The 15019-nt window shown below is 42.1% G+C and overlaps 1 protein-coding gene across 1 annotated transcript in view; it reads left to right on the forward strand.

The window, feature by feature from the left end:
- Positions 1 to 837: 837 nt before the first annotated feature.
- Positions 838 to 15019, forward strand: part of nrbp2b (nuclear receptor binding protein 2b) — a 44585-nt gene continuing 30403 nt past the window's right edge. Inside the window, exon 1 of the mRNA XM_085418997.1 lies at positions 838 to 1559. Within this exon, the coding sequence (XP_085275123.1) occupies positions 1440 to 1559 (120 nt within the window). The 5' untranslated portion in view covers positions 838 to 1439. The remainder of the gene's footprint in view (positions 1560 to 15019) is intronic.

The raw sequence follows: 15019 nt of genomic DNA on the forward strand, positions 1-15019 counted from the left end.
GGGGATTTTTAATGAAAGGTTTGTCTTTTGGTTCCTTTTACCTGTGAATCTCACATTTCAGTTTTGTTTTTTTGTTTTTGCCAGCCCTGGACACATTCAGTGTTGGGCAATCAGCAGTATTCTCACAATGTCTGAAGCTACTGTTGCTTCCATCCAATAATTTTGTTAACTGTTTCTCCAGCCCCAGCTGTCAAAGGCTGTCGCCAGTTTGAACCTATCCTCTTTCTTGTACCCAACGGTGCTAGCCACTGCTCCACTGTGCCACCTTAATGCCATGTTTCAAACATGGCAAATTATGACCTAATGCAACATTACCATTAAGTGATGCTGAAAGGGGCCGCTCCCGCTTTGCTCTATTTATATCCTGTACAAAAAGCTGCCGTGTTGGAAGCTCATTTTAAATCTTGCAGAAGTTTCAGATAATGAAGGCAGCGTATGTACCAAAGCTCTGTGCTAAAAACTTAGGCTTGATACTGCTCTAAACCCTCAGTTTATGATAGTTTTTTCTGCTCTTGTGTCTGTTTGATGTCATAGTGAGCTTAGGCACACAACCCCGCCGACCTGCTGTTTAAGCCTTTGTCAGGGGAAACCTATTAAAAGAGTCCAAGGTAAAATATGGAGCTGAAACGCGATAATAGCCCACCTTCTGTCACATGCACCTCACTCGGGCCTCTCAGTGCGACAGTCTTCAAACTGGCTGAAATATCATAGACTCGAGTAACTTTCGTGCATATCGATTCTAGAAGTTTGCTTTTCATCCGGCTACCGGTTTCCATGCATACATGAATATATAGTGCGCGCATAGCGGCCACTTTACGGTATTTTGCTCCATCCCTCTGCGCGCAGTGCCTGGCAGGAGCCCACAGCTTCAGATCCTGCAACGCCGACAATGACGCGTGTGGGAGATGGTCGACAAAACTGAGTCTCCTCCATAAAGCAGACGACGTCTGCGGTGGGAAATGAGTGCACTGGACTCAGAGGGAATTCTTTGGCTTCGCCGATCGAGCTTCGCTTGATTGTAAATGGACAGATTGGCAGGAGAGCATTTCGCAACCTCTTTTATATGCAGCCTATAGGGCGCATGAAGTCTGGGGATATATTTTCCACCCCGTTTAGTCCGGCCAGACGCTCATTGCATGCACTTGTGTTTTTATTTTATTTTTATTTTTTTATCAAAGGAGGGTGTTGGATTCCTTTTAACTGTCTGAGGATTGCAAACACACCGGTTTGTTTCTGCAAGATGTTTTGAGCGCCAAGAGGGTTGAGAGAGAGAGAGGGAGAGACGTTGGCTGGCTGTTGGAGGGGGTTCTTACTGCGCACACAAGCGGCTCGCCTCCTCTACCCCACAACAACAACAAAAACACACAGAGGCGATAGTGAAGGAGCGAGGGAACGCGGAGAAGTGTTGGTGTTGAAATCTGGAAATATACGGCGCTAAAATGACGATGTCCATCCCGGAGAGGAAGTCAGGATCGGAGGGAAAGGAGGAGGAGAGCGAGGATGAGAGCGAGATCCTGGAGGAGAGCCCCTGCGGCCGCTGGCAGAAACGGAAAGAGCAGGTTGGTCGGTGTGCATGAAGGATACGTGTGAGTGAGCACGTTTCTGCGCACAGCAAAGGATCTGCTCCCCGATCGGGCTGTAAATCAATTGAGCTGATCTCTCTGGCCATGCTGGACCCACCGTGTTATGCAATGTTTGAGCCCGGCCGAGGTGGTATTGCCCAATGCTGTTTGGCACCATCCCAGCAGCATAAATCTCACACAGTGACATATTTGTTGATCAGATTATAGTCCACAGAGTCCATTTGAGCCGGTCTGGGTGGCAGGAGGAGTTTCACAGAAAAACTGTAGCCAGATTTCTGCTCCTGTGCAGGATCTGCACAAACATTCAAATCCACATCTGGTTTTATTATTGCACACTTAGAAATATCGTTGACATCCATGTATTTGCAGATGTTTCACGAAGACGACAAACTGGAATTGCTTGTTCAATTAGACCCATTGATTAGTCAGCCCAAAGAGAATTACTGGACAAATTAGTTGCATGCTTAAATGTCAATAATTTTCTGGCCTCTTGTTTGTGAGAATCTGTTGCTTTTCTTTTAAATTGAATGTATTTGTGTTTTTGAGCTCTGAGCTATAGTCATCTCTAAATATGACGACTAAGGAAAAATTCTTACAAAGTTTATAAAGAATTCAATGGGCAGTTGTAGCCTCCAAAATCTTTTTTTAATACTTAGTATTATTTTCTGGTGTTTGTTCTGTGATATCTCCAAACGTATCTGCAACAGTGTCCACATAATTGGTGAGACTGGTCCTTTAATTCAGGCTCTGTTTCTGTGCAGTGGTGCGGGCGCTGAATTAAAGGAGCAATCTGACAGATTTGAGTATGCAGACTTTTTTGGCCCTTTGCCTGTAAAATGCTGATTTAGTTTATTCCAAAACAAAATGCTGCAACTAAGAGAGTTGCGTGCCAAAAACACGAATGGATTAAAAAAGTGGCTGCAGAGTAATTTTCAGTCAGTTAACCAATCTATGAATTATTACATTTTTAATATAAATTTAACAGTGGTGTCAAATTTAGCGCCTGGGGGCTGGAAATAGCCTGGCAAAGAGTCCAGTCGGAAAATGTGAGAATTGCAAAGGAGGGGAAAAATTCTGACTTTTAACTGCATTTTCAGACGCGTGGCCACTAAAGTTTACTAAGTAATATATAAACCATTAAATGACAGAAACTTTTATGGTTAGTATGTCATTAGATAACAGGAAGGTTCCTGTTTTGACAGTTGATGGCACATTTTCTGTGCTTTCACAGTAAATGTCTTTTAATTGCAGGAAAAACTCTGGATAATAAGCTGCCTGTGTGATTTTTATAATTATGCATTCATTTCTTAAAGTGTAATCCCAAAGAGGCGTGTTGACGGGTGTTTTACATTTACTACAACAACTCAGAGGCGTTGTTGAAAGTGCACTTCCTTTTCTTAAAATATCTCGGGGTGCTCGTCATTACCTACACATTTTATAACTGGATGGTTTGTAGCTCATTTACACTAAAAGGAAGGGAAACAATTTGCAGGTCATTTTTGTTTTTGTATTATGTGTTATTATGCAATCATTTTGATTGGGCTGGTCCTCTTGAGATCAGACTGGGCTGGATATTTGGCCACCCAGAAACCGCCCGGGTGGGTCAAACGTGTATTTTCCTGATTGCTGGAGGTTGCTGCTGGGTTGCAAACACAGAGTCCTGGACTGAAAACGTACTTGCAGTTGCTTTGGTTGCTAGCAGAAGTAAAAGTTGCACCTTTTGAAGCATTTTTGTCACTGTGGTAAAAGCCCAACTTTTACTTTAACTGTGACCAGTGTAAATTTCCACTTTGCAGCACTTTTTTTGCAGGTTCATTACTGCTTAAGTAAGTAGTTGGCAAGTGTTTGCATACGAGTCTGAGCGACTGGTCGACCAGCCTCGAGGCCTGTATGAGTGACTCCTCTAAGTGCTCTTTAATGAATGACATTAGTGTCATCATGTGTTCACTATATAACTGCTTCTGTTTAAAAATGTGACATGGGTGAAGGAGGGAGGTGCATAACTGTAACAGCATCGAGAGCAGATTCACAAATCCATGAGTCGTTCTTTAGCAGGAAAACTTTCGCTTAATTTACAGCAAGTTGGACAAGTTGAAGCTTATAGCAAATAGTCAGCTGCAACTTTGAACATTGTGAATTTTCATTCGTTTGATCAAACAGGTGCTGATTCTCTGTGTTAAACATGCAGATTTGAATGTTTTTCTTAAATTTATGTTTCTGTGTTTGCTGTTTGAGGCTTCGTGCTGAAAAAATACCAATAAACCCAAAACCATTTAACCCATTTCTCCCAAGATGGCTTAAAAGATGATGACAGCTCTTAGCTGCAGTGTTCTTGTCCTTGTGAGCATCAGCACTTCAGCTTCATTAGCAAAAGTAAATAAACCGTTGGCCTCACTCGAAGCGCCCTCTCCCTCATGTGGTCTCCATGTTTGTTCCAGTATGTGTGACATTCCCAGCTCTCCACATCGGAAACGTGTCCGCACGCACGCTGTGTAAGCCAAACAACCGCCAAGATGCTCAGTCATTATCAGAGAGAAGAAACAGTTCAGCATCGTGAATCTGTGGGTGTCGCCTCTGCTAACGGCTCCAGATAAGACTCAGAATTTAAGTTGAAGGTTATCTCTGGTTCGCACACAGGCTCCTCGGCATGCACAAACCACCTGACCTCGCTGCATTCTCACTACCATCAAGTGTTTTTCATGCTAGAACACACACACATATACATAAACCCTACCCCACCCTAGTGATTTTCCACCCATTGATTACCCATCTGTGTGTTTTTCTGAGCCACCCCCACTGTCACTTTTTCATTTGCCCCACACTGAAAGCATCAGTCTCTCATGGCTGGTAGTAGAAACCCACATGAGAATACTTTTCTTATGTAGCTATGCATGCTAATAATGTAATGTATTATATCTTATCGATTGATTTGTTTTAATTGTAGATTACACTATCAATTTCTATTTATTTATTTCTGTTTTATCTCAGAAAAGTGGAAAAATACCAGACTGCATAAAACTCACAGTCTCCACCCACACTCCAGCCTTTGTTTAGTTTCTTTGTGCTATTCTGAACAGAAGAAAATTGGATCAACCCCAGATGTCTGTAAGTCTGGGACAGGATCTGCTCTGCTGCTGAGTTACACCTGAATCACCCAGTAAATACAGGACGACAGGCTTAAACACTTGAACTCGCTGGTGTCCGCGCATCTTCTGGTTCAGACAAATTAACACTTGTTGCTGCGGGAAAAAAGAGATGTCGTCACATCCATTGATGCTATTTGCTCTGCTCCCTGTCACTTCTCTGCTGCTGAGCTCTTTGCTTTCCTCCCCTTCTCTCTATCACACACAAACACACACACACACACACACGGTAACAGCAGAGAGAAACTATAAGCCATGCACCTACTGGCTGCTTTATTAGTTACATTTTGCTAGTACATGGTTGCACTTCCCTTTTCCTTTCCTTTCAGAGCTGCTGTAATTCTCCATAGCACAGATTCAATATGGATTCAGAGACTTTGGTTCATGTTGGCATGACAGCATCACACAGTTGCTGTAGATTTGTTGGCGGCACATCTGTGACACGAGTCTCCATTTGCACCACTTCTATTAAATTGAGACTGGTGGCTGTTGAGGCTGTTTGAATGCAGTAAACGAACTGTGATGTGGAGCTTTGTGAAACAGCGTGTTATCCTCCTGGTCATAAAGAGATGGACATGGTCAGAAACAACGCACAGGTAGGCTGTTTTCTTTACCAAGGCAGGATGGTATGATGCTTTAGTGACGCTTACAGCAGATTCTGACTCTATCATCTGAATGAGAAATCGAGACTCATCAGACCAGGCAACAGTTATTTAAATTCTCAACTTCTGTAGTTTTCTACTCCTGTTTTGGTGAGCCTGTGTGAATTGTAGCCTCAGTTTCGTGCTCTTAGCTGACAGGAGTGGCACCAAGCATGGTTTCCTCTTACTGTAAGGTTTTACATCTTGTCATTCATAGATGTTCTGGCCATTCCCCTCTGACCTCTGACATCAACGAGGCTGTTTCACAAAGAGAGCTGCCGCTTCCTGGATATTTTCTCTCTTTCAGACCATTCTCTGTAAACCCTAGAGATGGTTGTGTGGGGGAAAATCCCAGCACATCAGCAGCTTCTGAAAACCCAGACCTGAAAACCCAATAATGCCATGCTCAGAGTCACTAAAATGACCTTTCTTCCTCATCCTGATGCTCAGTTTGAACTTCAGCAGGTTGTTTTGACCATGTCTACATACCTAAATGAACTATTTATCGCTGTGTGATTAGCTGATTGGATATTTATATTGACATTCAGTTGAATATATGTCCCTAATAAAGTGGCCTGTGAGAGTATATATATTTGCATAATGCAGTGGAGACTCACACTGCACTGAAAGGAAACAAAGGCAGTTAAATCAGGTAAACGCTGTAAATAAAGCCCAGGGTCTTTTGCTTATTTTTCCACTTTTGTATGCAAATTAATTTTTCATCTGTGTGAAAATCAGTACTAATGCTTCTGATATGCTTTTATTTGAAGTCGGTAAGCCAGGGCTTGATCTAGGAATTTTTATTTTTTATTAATTAATCTTTTTTTGCATGTGTAGTTCACTCTTATAGCGTTATCTCAAAAGGGACGCTTGAGCAACAAGCAGTTGCTTAAAGTCAGTTTGTCCTTCTTGACCCAACACAGAGTTGTGATATTCCTCTCGGACTCATCGCTGCTGTTGTGTTTGGAAAGCACAAAGTTGTGCGAGCAGAATCAAAACAGCCGTGACGTTTTCCAATGTGGTTCGTCGCTGAAAGTCTTTCCAGGCAGATTTTTTTTAAAATATTTCCATTTCAGTGTTCGTGTGAAAGGAAACCAGAATTGTTCCTTGAAGCAGCGCCACAATATGACACGAGAAATCAATCAAACTGAAGCCGGTGGCCTTGCTTATTATTGTCTTTGCAGGAACAGTTGAATTAAAATGGGTGGACAATTGTTGCAATTGTGCTGAGCTGCAATCCCGCCGCTCTTTATTAACACGCCTATAAAATCTGCACATCAGCAGCAAAATGATTTACGAGCTCGTGATTTACATTTCTGGCTGCTGCCACGTATCGTCTGATTGAGCCATCTCGAGATTCTCTGAATGGGAACCTTCGAGCTCACGCAGCACATTTAATTCCAGTTTATCTCAGATTTGTCACACGTTTGTTTTACGGATCTTTTTGTGAGGAAACGTGTTGCGTAAAATTTTGGCAATTGCACGCCGATTGCTCTAAAGCAGTGTGTTTTATCAATGAGGTGAAAGGGACAAAAAGACAAAGACTTGGCCTTCCTTTCAATGTTGCCCTGCATAAAAGTCAGTGAATAATCATATAATAATAAAAGTGTTCTCGTAAACCTGCAGAACTTGTCTTAAGATGATCCAGTGACAGCTGTATGAACATTAATGGGTTCATTTAACATAGTTTCAATGGTCGCAGGTGCAAAATTGAATCTAATATAAAACTAAGTTGTGATATCTGTACAGTAGGAGGCTCATCCACCCCATCACACTGGTTTATCACGGCTCTCCTGTGATCTCTGTTTGATAATGGAGCAGGCCGGTGCCTCATACCCTCTCCACCTCTCCTCCATAGTGCACCCGGCAGACTCGGTGCTCATTCCAGTAATTGCTCCATCTTCTATTTCCAGGATCTGCCTCCATCTGCAGACTGGTGTTAATTCATGTATGAGTGTTTGCTGATGCTGCTTTTTGTGTTCCCCCTGTTTGAAACTCACATGCATGTGTCAGGTTTGAGGAGCTAGAGGCCTGGTCAGATATGTGGAGCTATGGGTGAGCCAGAGGCAGTTGTTGGATAGAGCACAGCAATGGTTTTTATTACGCCTTTACTTTTTCTACAGTGAAAAGTCAAAGATGTCCGGAGTGAGACACCTGATTATTACATCTGTGGCGTAATTATGTGACGATATTCAGGGTTTTCCCAGAGAAATGTTAAGCAACTTGACACCACACCCAGATCTTGTCTCGGCTATCGGTTGTTTTTACTTGGTTAGTCAACGGTTGCTTAAATGAGAGTCACAATTTTACATCGTGTCAGTTTTGTGATCCACTTCCCTGAAGGTAAGTATACCTGAACATTAGTTAGCCCGTGTTTGCTGTACAGTATGTTCATCATAAATCGTGAAATGTACACAAATGATTGAGAAAAATATATTTCAGATGTTTGTTCAGGATAGTCTGGTTTCAACACTGAGGGGGATTTAATAACGCACCAAGAAAACTAGTTATACTAGTTGTAGGGTTACCAACCTGTGGGATTTGGGCAGACTTATCTGATTATTGTGAGTTGTCCAGTGTCTCAAATCACAGTTTTGGGGAAGAAGTGACGATGCCTTCATCCAACTAATCCCAAATGTCAGACACATCTGTAAGAATACCACGACAGGGGCAACCTGGACGAGATAGAAGGCTGCGATCGAAGCCATCATCAGTGCAGATAGCGTTCACACTAATTATTAATTTTATGGGTTTTTTTGTCACTGATTAGATTTGGGTCAGGGGTGTCAAACATATGGCTCGGTGGCCAGAATCGGCCTGGCAGAGATTCTAATCCGGTCCACTGGGTGGCTTTGGAAAATATGAAGAAGGTCATCGATTTTGGACTTTTAACTGTACATTCAGTATTTAAATCTTTTCCTGCAGGTAAACCCGAGACCAAAATGACAATAAAGTTCCTGATTTTTTTCAGTCTGGGCACTTTTTCTACCTTTTCTGTTATATTACACATTTATTACTTACAAATTAATCCCCCAAAAGCTGCACTGATAGAGTTCAACATGTAGAAAAATTGAGACATGCTGTTGAATCTGCACTTAATAACTGAAGGGTTTAATGTGTGGTTAAACTTACTTAGGCTTATGTGGCCCACGATGTAAAATGAGTTTAAAAACCTCCAGCATATTCATAAAAAGGTTATGAGAAGCAAAATATGAGCGTCATTCCCACACAACTCAAATTACAGTGAATTTACACATTAACGTAGCTTGTAGCTAAGAAGGTGGATATCAAGCTAATGTAATTATTAGTGGATAATAAGAGAAACTTGAGTTATTACTTGAAAGATGTGAGATACGTTAAAAAAGGAAGGAATCTCTGTAAATGTAAGCTCGTATCGTAACCGCGTGTCTGAAGTTGTGAAGCCCAAGTGCCTGTGTCGCCTTTGCTTTTCTCATCAAGTCCTCTTCACGCTTTGGGGGAGTGTTGCTAGAGATACAAAGAAAGTGAGTGTGAAGTCATTAGCAGGAGCATATCCTCATGTTTTGGTTGAAAGTAGTTAAAGTTTCATTACAGCATATCATTCGTCTAAAGGGATTGTCATTTAAAACGTTTACCACAGTTATAGCCGTTTCAGGACTGCTAAAGAAGAGACTTTTGGAAACACTCACCAAACCTTCAGTTGGATAACTCCGGGGTTATCATGTGCAGCACAGTGGTTTATACTAGTACATCACACATTGCTTGGGTTCAAATCCACCATCTGGCTGTGGTCTTTCTGTGTGGCGTTTGCATTTTCCCCCAGTGTCTGTGTGGTTTCTCCAGGTACCCCGACTTCCTACCACAGCCCAAAAACAGTTAGCGGGCTTATTTTAAGGTTAGTTAGTGATTCTCAATTGCCCGTAGGTGTAAATGCGAATGCGAATGGTTGTTTGTCTCTGTCTCCGTGTTAGCCCTGTGACAAACTGCTGATGTGTCCAGGATATTGGATGAATTGGAAAAGCAGGAGAGGATGGATGAATGGATGGACAGAAAATAAACTTCAATCCACAACATCAAATAATCCTTCCCTGATGTCATGTCTTCCTCTGGTGATGGACGCCACCTAGATTCAGCGCTGTATTCGCTTTCTTGGTTACTTCAGGTGTATCTTTTCTCCCACCATCACTGTCACCCAAGCAAAGAAGAATTTGTTTTCACTCTTCTGCCCTCGTACTATTTAAGCCTCTGTTTCCCAAAACATGCGTGCCTTAGTGGTCATGTGATGTTGGTATATACAGAGATTATTTCTGGGAGCTAACTGTGAACTTGTGTAAAAACACACATTTTCAGCAAAAGCACATTATGTGAATAGCCTCAGGCTCGCTTTGGGCAGGATGCAGACACAACAGGTCGGTTTTGAACAGCTCTGTTTTGACCAACTTAGAAGATTAACCTTTAGCACAGATCACTTCCCCTTCTAAGTCCACGTCAAGCTGTGGATTGCTGTCCTCCTATTAACTGACACCTTTAATCAGACATGCAGGCTGGTTTGACAGCTGTCCTCTGAGGAATGACTTCAGCTCGGGTTTCCTCTCACTGGAAATGGAGAGCAGGGGTAGCCGGCTTTTATAAACCTGTTAATAGCGGTACTCTCCTGCTGCCGCTAAAGGCTTAAAGCCGTGCTGTGAAAAGCCATTTACACCCATCAATTCTTAGAAAAGAAAATCAGTTGTTGACTGTTTCATTCATGCTAGGAGAATGGCCTTAAAGAGTGCATTGCAGGTGTGCATGCCAGTTGGTCTGTTCACCACTTTGAGTCTGACCTAACCTAAATATCTCAGCATATAGGACAGCAACCACCTTGCAACCATGAAAAAAATGTGGTTTCCTGCTGACTGAATTTTCCTGAATTTGGTGACCAAATAATTGCAAGTAGTAGTGACAAATAACCTTGAGGCTGAGTCCTCCAGGTGATATTTGGGGTGGGAACCATCGAAATATTACTCATTTAATGTGTCTAAATGCATTAAAAGACCTACAAAACAGGTAACACTTTGTATTTCACACTTATTACATGTTAAACTAATATATTGTTGTCACATTAATACAGACCATAAGTGGACCAACTGTAGTGTCATCACACAAAGTAAAGCTGCACTGCTGCTGATCAACAGCTGTTCCAGTCTATTTCGCCTCCTTGTGTGGGAATAGAAAGAACCTGCAGCTCTGCCTTCTCTGAACACACGGGCTGATTTATGAATGACTCACTGACGCGCTGTAAATTAACTTTTTATGCGTGATGACATTTGTGTTTTACAGCTGTCTTTGACCCAGTATCCGAGGTTGCGGCAGAGACGTGTGCTATTTTCATCTCTGCACTTTTTAGCCGCAAACCTTTACTGCACGTTTCTCAGTAAAGGTTGTTTAAAATCAAATCGCGACTCGATGTTTACCCACAGCGTTAGGTTCATTGGAGCCAGTTGTTTTTGTTTCAGTGGTGCCTGTGAATGGCGGAGGCCTGTTCGCACAAAATGTAGCACCTGCACGATGGATTACTCACCGGTCGGCATGTGGATGAGAAGGTTGGTGCTAATTCATCCACCCTCTCATATGCACAGACAGTCATCATCATCATGTTGAGTGCAGTCTTGCAGTTAATTAGAGAGTAAGTGTTGTGGCTGTCACTAACTTTTTTATGTCTGTTTTTTAAAGATGTCCATCTTCACTGCAGGCAGGCACAGTAACACAGTCTTTGAGGCCAGTCAGCAACCTCTGGCAAGCACAGATAGCTTGTACATGTGTTCCCCAACTGGTTGGCAAGTGGTTGCCTGCCGTTGCAAAGAGGTTACGCTGCTGCAGTGAAAAACCTCCTTGTGATTCCTGCGGTCACCTGTAGTTTGCACAAATACTGATCAAAGGGTATTAAAACAGTGAAAAGTATGATGCAAAGCAGAAACAGTGAAAGTAAAACTTGCCTCTTTTGAAATGTGATGATCGCAGCGGTAAGCCCCATCTTTCACTTTGAACTTTGTGCGTTTCTGGTTTGTGTTGCACTTTTTTGAGAAGAGTTGGGGAGCGTTTGCAGACAAGTCGGCGTCTTCCAAGCAAACTATGGGCGATCAAAACAATCACAGGGAGATTTCTTAGTTTTTGTTTGGGGAATACACGTTTTTCTGTACTAACTGGTGTCTGGGTCTGTGTTACTGTTGCCTTGTTTAGTTATTTATATTTTAAGTCTAAAAGGGAGAGAACATGATTTTAATTACATGATCAGCAGGACATAATCAAATGTTTAAAATCTGATTTTTTTTTTAAGTTTACTATATTTGTCCCAAAACAAGTTAAAAAAAACAAAAAACTTTTTTCCCCCAGTGTCAGACTCTGTAGTTCATCCAGTCATTGCATTAAATAAACAAACAAACAGACTTTCAGCTAAGGCAGCTCACTCTCTGGGCAATATTCATTTTTAAGTAAATAGTATCTTATTTTGCGTACATTCATTTTATGTTGTAGTGCAGTAAAAATCAGATAAGGGAAACATGACAGATGTTTACTTTGATTACACAAACATTATGTAGGAGTAGGTAATGGATAACGGGTATTAATTTCCATGAACGCATAAATAACTTGAGCTTATTGTATAATATTATACTGCACTATATTTCCCCATAGGCAGCTTGCTCTATTTCGCTCTTTCTTTAAAGATATAACGCATTTTGAGTTCAACTTGGAAAAAAAGGCAGATGTGAAATTCAAAAGTGGGGTCAGAGGTCAAATGTGATGTGATATTTATAATTCCCAAATATCTATATTCTCAATATAAATAATAGGAGTAAGAAACAGATTTAAATACCCCTATATAGTGTGTAGTTTTGACTTTCAGATCAATCTGTTGACCTTGAGGTCAGAGGTCAAATATGACAGGATGTGACATGTTAAATCTTTATCCGGTATGTTGACGATATACACCACACTGTTTCTCGTTTCTAAGGCTTTTTCCGAATTTTTGACCAATGACTCATTAAGGTGACCTCGAAGACTTTGGTGGATGTGAGCCAAATTTGAACTGTTAACCCCACTCTGCATGCACACCCCTACAAAGTTTTATCAGAATTCGTTCGTAATTTGTTGAGTTGTTGTGTTTACAGACAGAACAATGACACAAGCGCAAACACGTCCAAAAACATGACCTCCTTGGCGGAGGTAACGACACGCTGATTCATGTGACGGATACAGAATGGAAAAAACAAAAAGGGAAAATTTGAAAACAAGAGTGAGCCAAGAAACATATTAAGTCCACTTACTTATAACTTTACTACTATAACAAGTCTTTCGGCTGCACTGTACAGACATTGGTAGATCAGGGGTTCCTTCAGATTAAAATGTCCTTAAAATACTTTCCTCATTTCCTCACACCGCTTCCAGGTACTTTGCACAAATAACCAAATAGAAAAAAGCTTTTATGTTTACATTTACATCAAACTCTCAGTTTGTCCGTGAGCTTCACTATTAACACTAAAGATACCTGTAGTTTACACTGTGATTTGTCCTCTTAAAAAGACTTTACTACTCTGTAGCACTACAGAGCACTATTTTATGATGGGGTCTTGAGATGATTACACTACTCCAGTGATGGAAAGTTACTTGCAGTAACAAAGCCAAGGAAGCACACAAAGCAGCATTTGGAAGATTTCTGTGCAAGTGTTTTTACAGGGAGGAGGAAAACGTTACGAGCCTGATTCAAAAATGTGCACATTTACACTTCCTGTGAGAAACACTGAATACAGCCTGGATGTAACGACACCATGTGGATTTTAAACCTTTAGAGAACGATTTATTGCAACCTTTATCCCTTGACCTTCACTCAATTTATTACAGCCACAGTCAGATGAGGCGAGTCGCCTGGCCTTCTTCTCATGGTTGGCATTTGTGCTTAAAGAGGCTCCTGCTTTTAGGGTCTCAGACATTAAAACTTGACTTTCTGCTGTTTTGAATCGTCTTGATGTAGAAAAATGCTGTGTAGCTGTGCTGAAAATGTCAGATCTGGACAGTTATGAATTAAAAACACACAACAAAACTACAAATTAGTTCCAGGGAAGTTTTAAATGAGGCATTTTTGTGCTGATTTCCAGCTTTGCTAGAGTAGCTTTGCATGACTTTTCTTATGCTGGGCCTCAGTGCGTGCACTGTTCTCATTTTCAGTTTACTTCCTTTTGGCTGCCCCTCGCAAAGGCAAGGTTTGAACATCAGCTTGAGTACTTCTACGTAGCCTGACCTCATTTTGTGAAACTCTAACCATAAGTAAGCACGTTTTTAAATCACTGCAGTCAGAACCACTGGAAACCTAAGAGAGGGTGCACTACATAATCGGGAATGTCAGATCTCTGCCGCTGGTTTTGTGAGAAGTGTCCCAGAAGACCAGAAACACTGTTTTCTTAAAACATTTTCAGGTTACAGTTTGCGAATCATGGGGTCATGTGATCCCGGGGATTCCTGTGACCTGGCTTTTGAAACACGAGCCAGCGAGGCCTCTCGGGGTCCCCGGGTCTCCGGGGATAGGCGGAGAGGTCGTTGTCAGCATTTTCCACTTCAGCTGTGTGAAACGGAGCTGCTCGGATGGGGAAAGCTGGCATGAAAAGGACTCTTCGAGGAATACCCGTCATGTCCCCTGGCTTCCACTGAGCTGTCAAAGCAGTTCAGCGTCACATGATATCCATACCTCCGAGAAGCGCTTTCTACCTCCTCGAGCATGCTCTGTACACAGTCGGCGAGATCTTTGAAACATGCGTGTAAAAGTCAAACAGACTTTCTTGCATTGATGGATTCAAAAGAGGAGAGCTTTTTGGCGTTTATCACTCAGAAACAGAAAGTCTCAACAGTTACCGGGGTCTTTCTGTGTGGAGTTTGCATGTTCTCCCCGTGTTTGCGTGGGTTCCCTCCGGGTACTCCGGTTTCCTCCCACCGTCCAAAGACATGCAGCTTGTGGGGATAGGTTAATTGGATAATCCAAATTGCCACTAGGTGTGAATGGTTGTCTGTCCCTGTGTGTTGGCCCTGCGACAGACTGGCGACCTGTCCAGGGTGTACCCCGCCTCTCGCCCTATGACAGCTGGGATAGGCTCCAGCGCCCCCCGTGACCCCGAAAATGGATAAGCGGAAGCGAATGGATGGATGGATAATTCGTACTGCATAATGCCATCATTATTCAGCTCTCTTTTTTCCCCTTTTTTTATAAGAGACCGCTCAAGTCAGCTTTTCCGTCTTTTCCTCCTTTCGCAGGCTGGAGGACAAATCTCCATAAAGCCTGAGCTTTCTTTGTCTAAATCTTTTCATAGTGCTCGGTAAATTGGCCAAATGGAGGCACTCTGACTTCACAAAGACATGAGTAAAGCATTTAACTAAATTTACTTGTTCTGGGTTTCAATCCTTCAGTCTTGCAGAGCATTTCTCCACACCGACCATTGCACAGAAAGAAAAGCTTGCAGCGAAGTGCCATCTTTCAAAGTTGCAGCTTATGTTCTCAAACACAGCCAAGAAATCTGCTTTCTCCATCTGAAATCTGCCTGCGCTTAGCCAGCTTTCTATAATCCCTCCACCCAGTTTAAGATAATAGGTTTCAGCAGTCTGACAGTGACTGGGATTTGACTTGTCAAGATCAGTTTACTGGTCACAC

The sequence above is a fragment of the Rhamphochromis longiceps genome, linkage group LG9 (assembly GCF_057381845.1).
Source record: "Rhamphochromis longiceps isolate RC_006_pf linkage group LG9, R_longiceps_female_GT1.1, whole genome shotgun sequence".
Lineage (NCBI taxonomy): Eukaryota > Metazoa > Chordata > Actinopteri > Cichliformes > Cichlidae > Rhamphochromis > Rhamphochromis longiceps.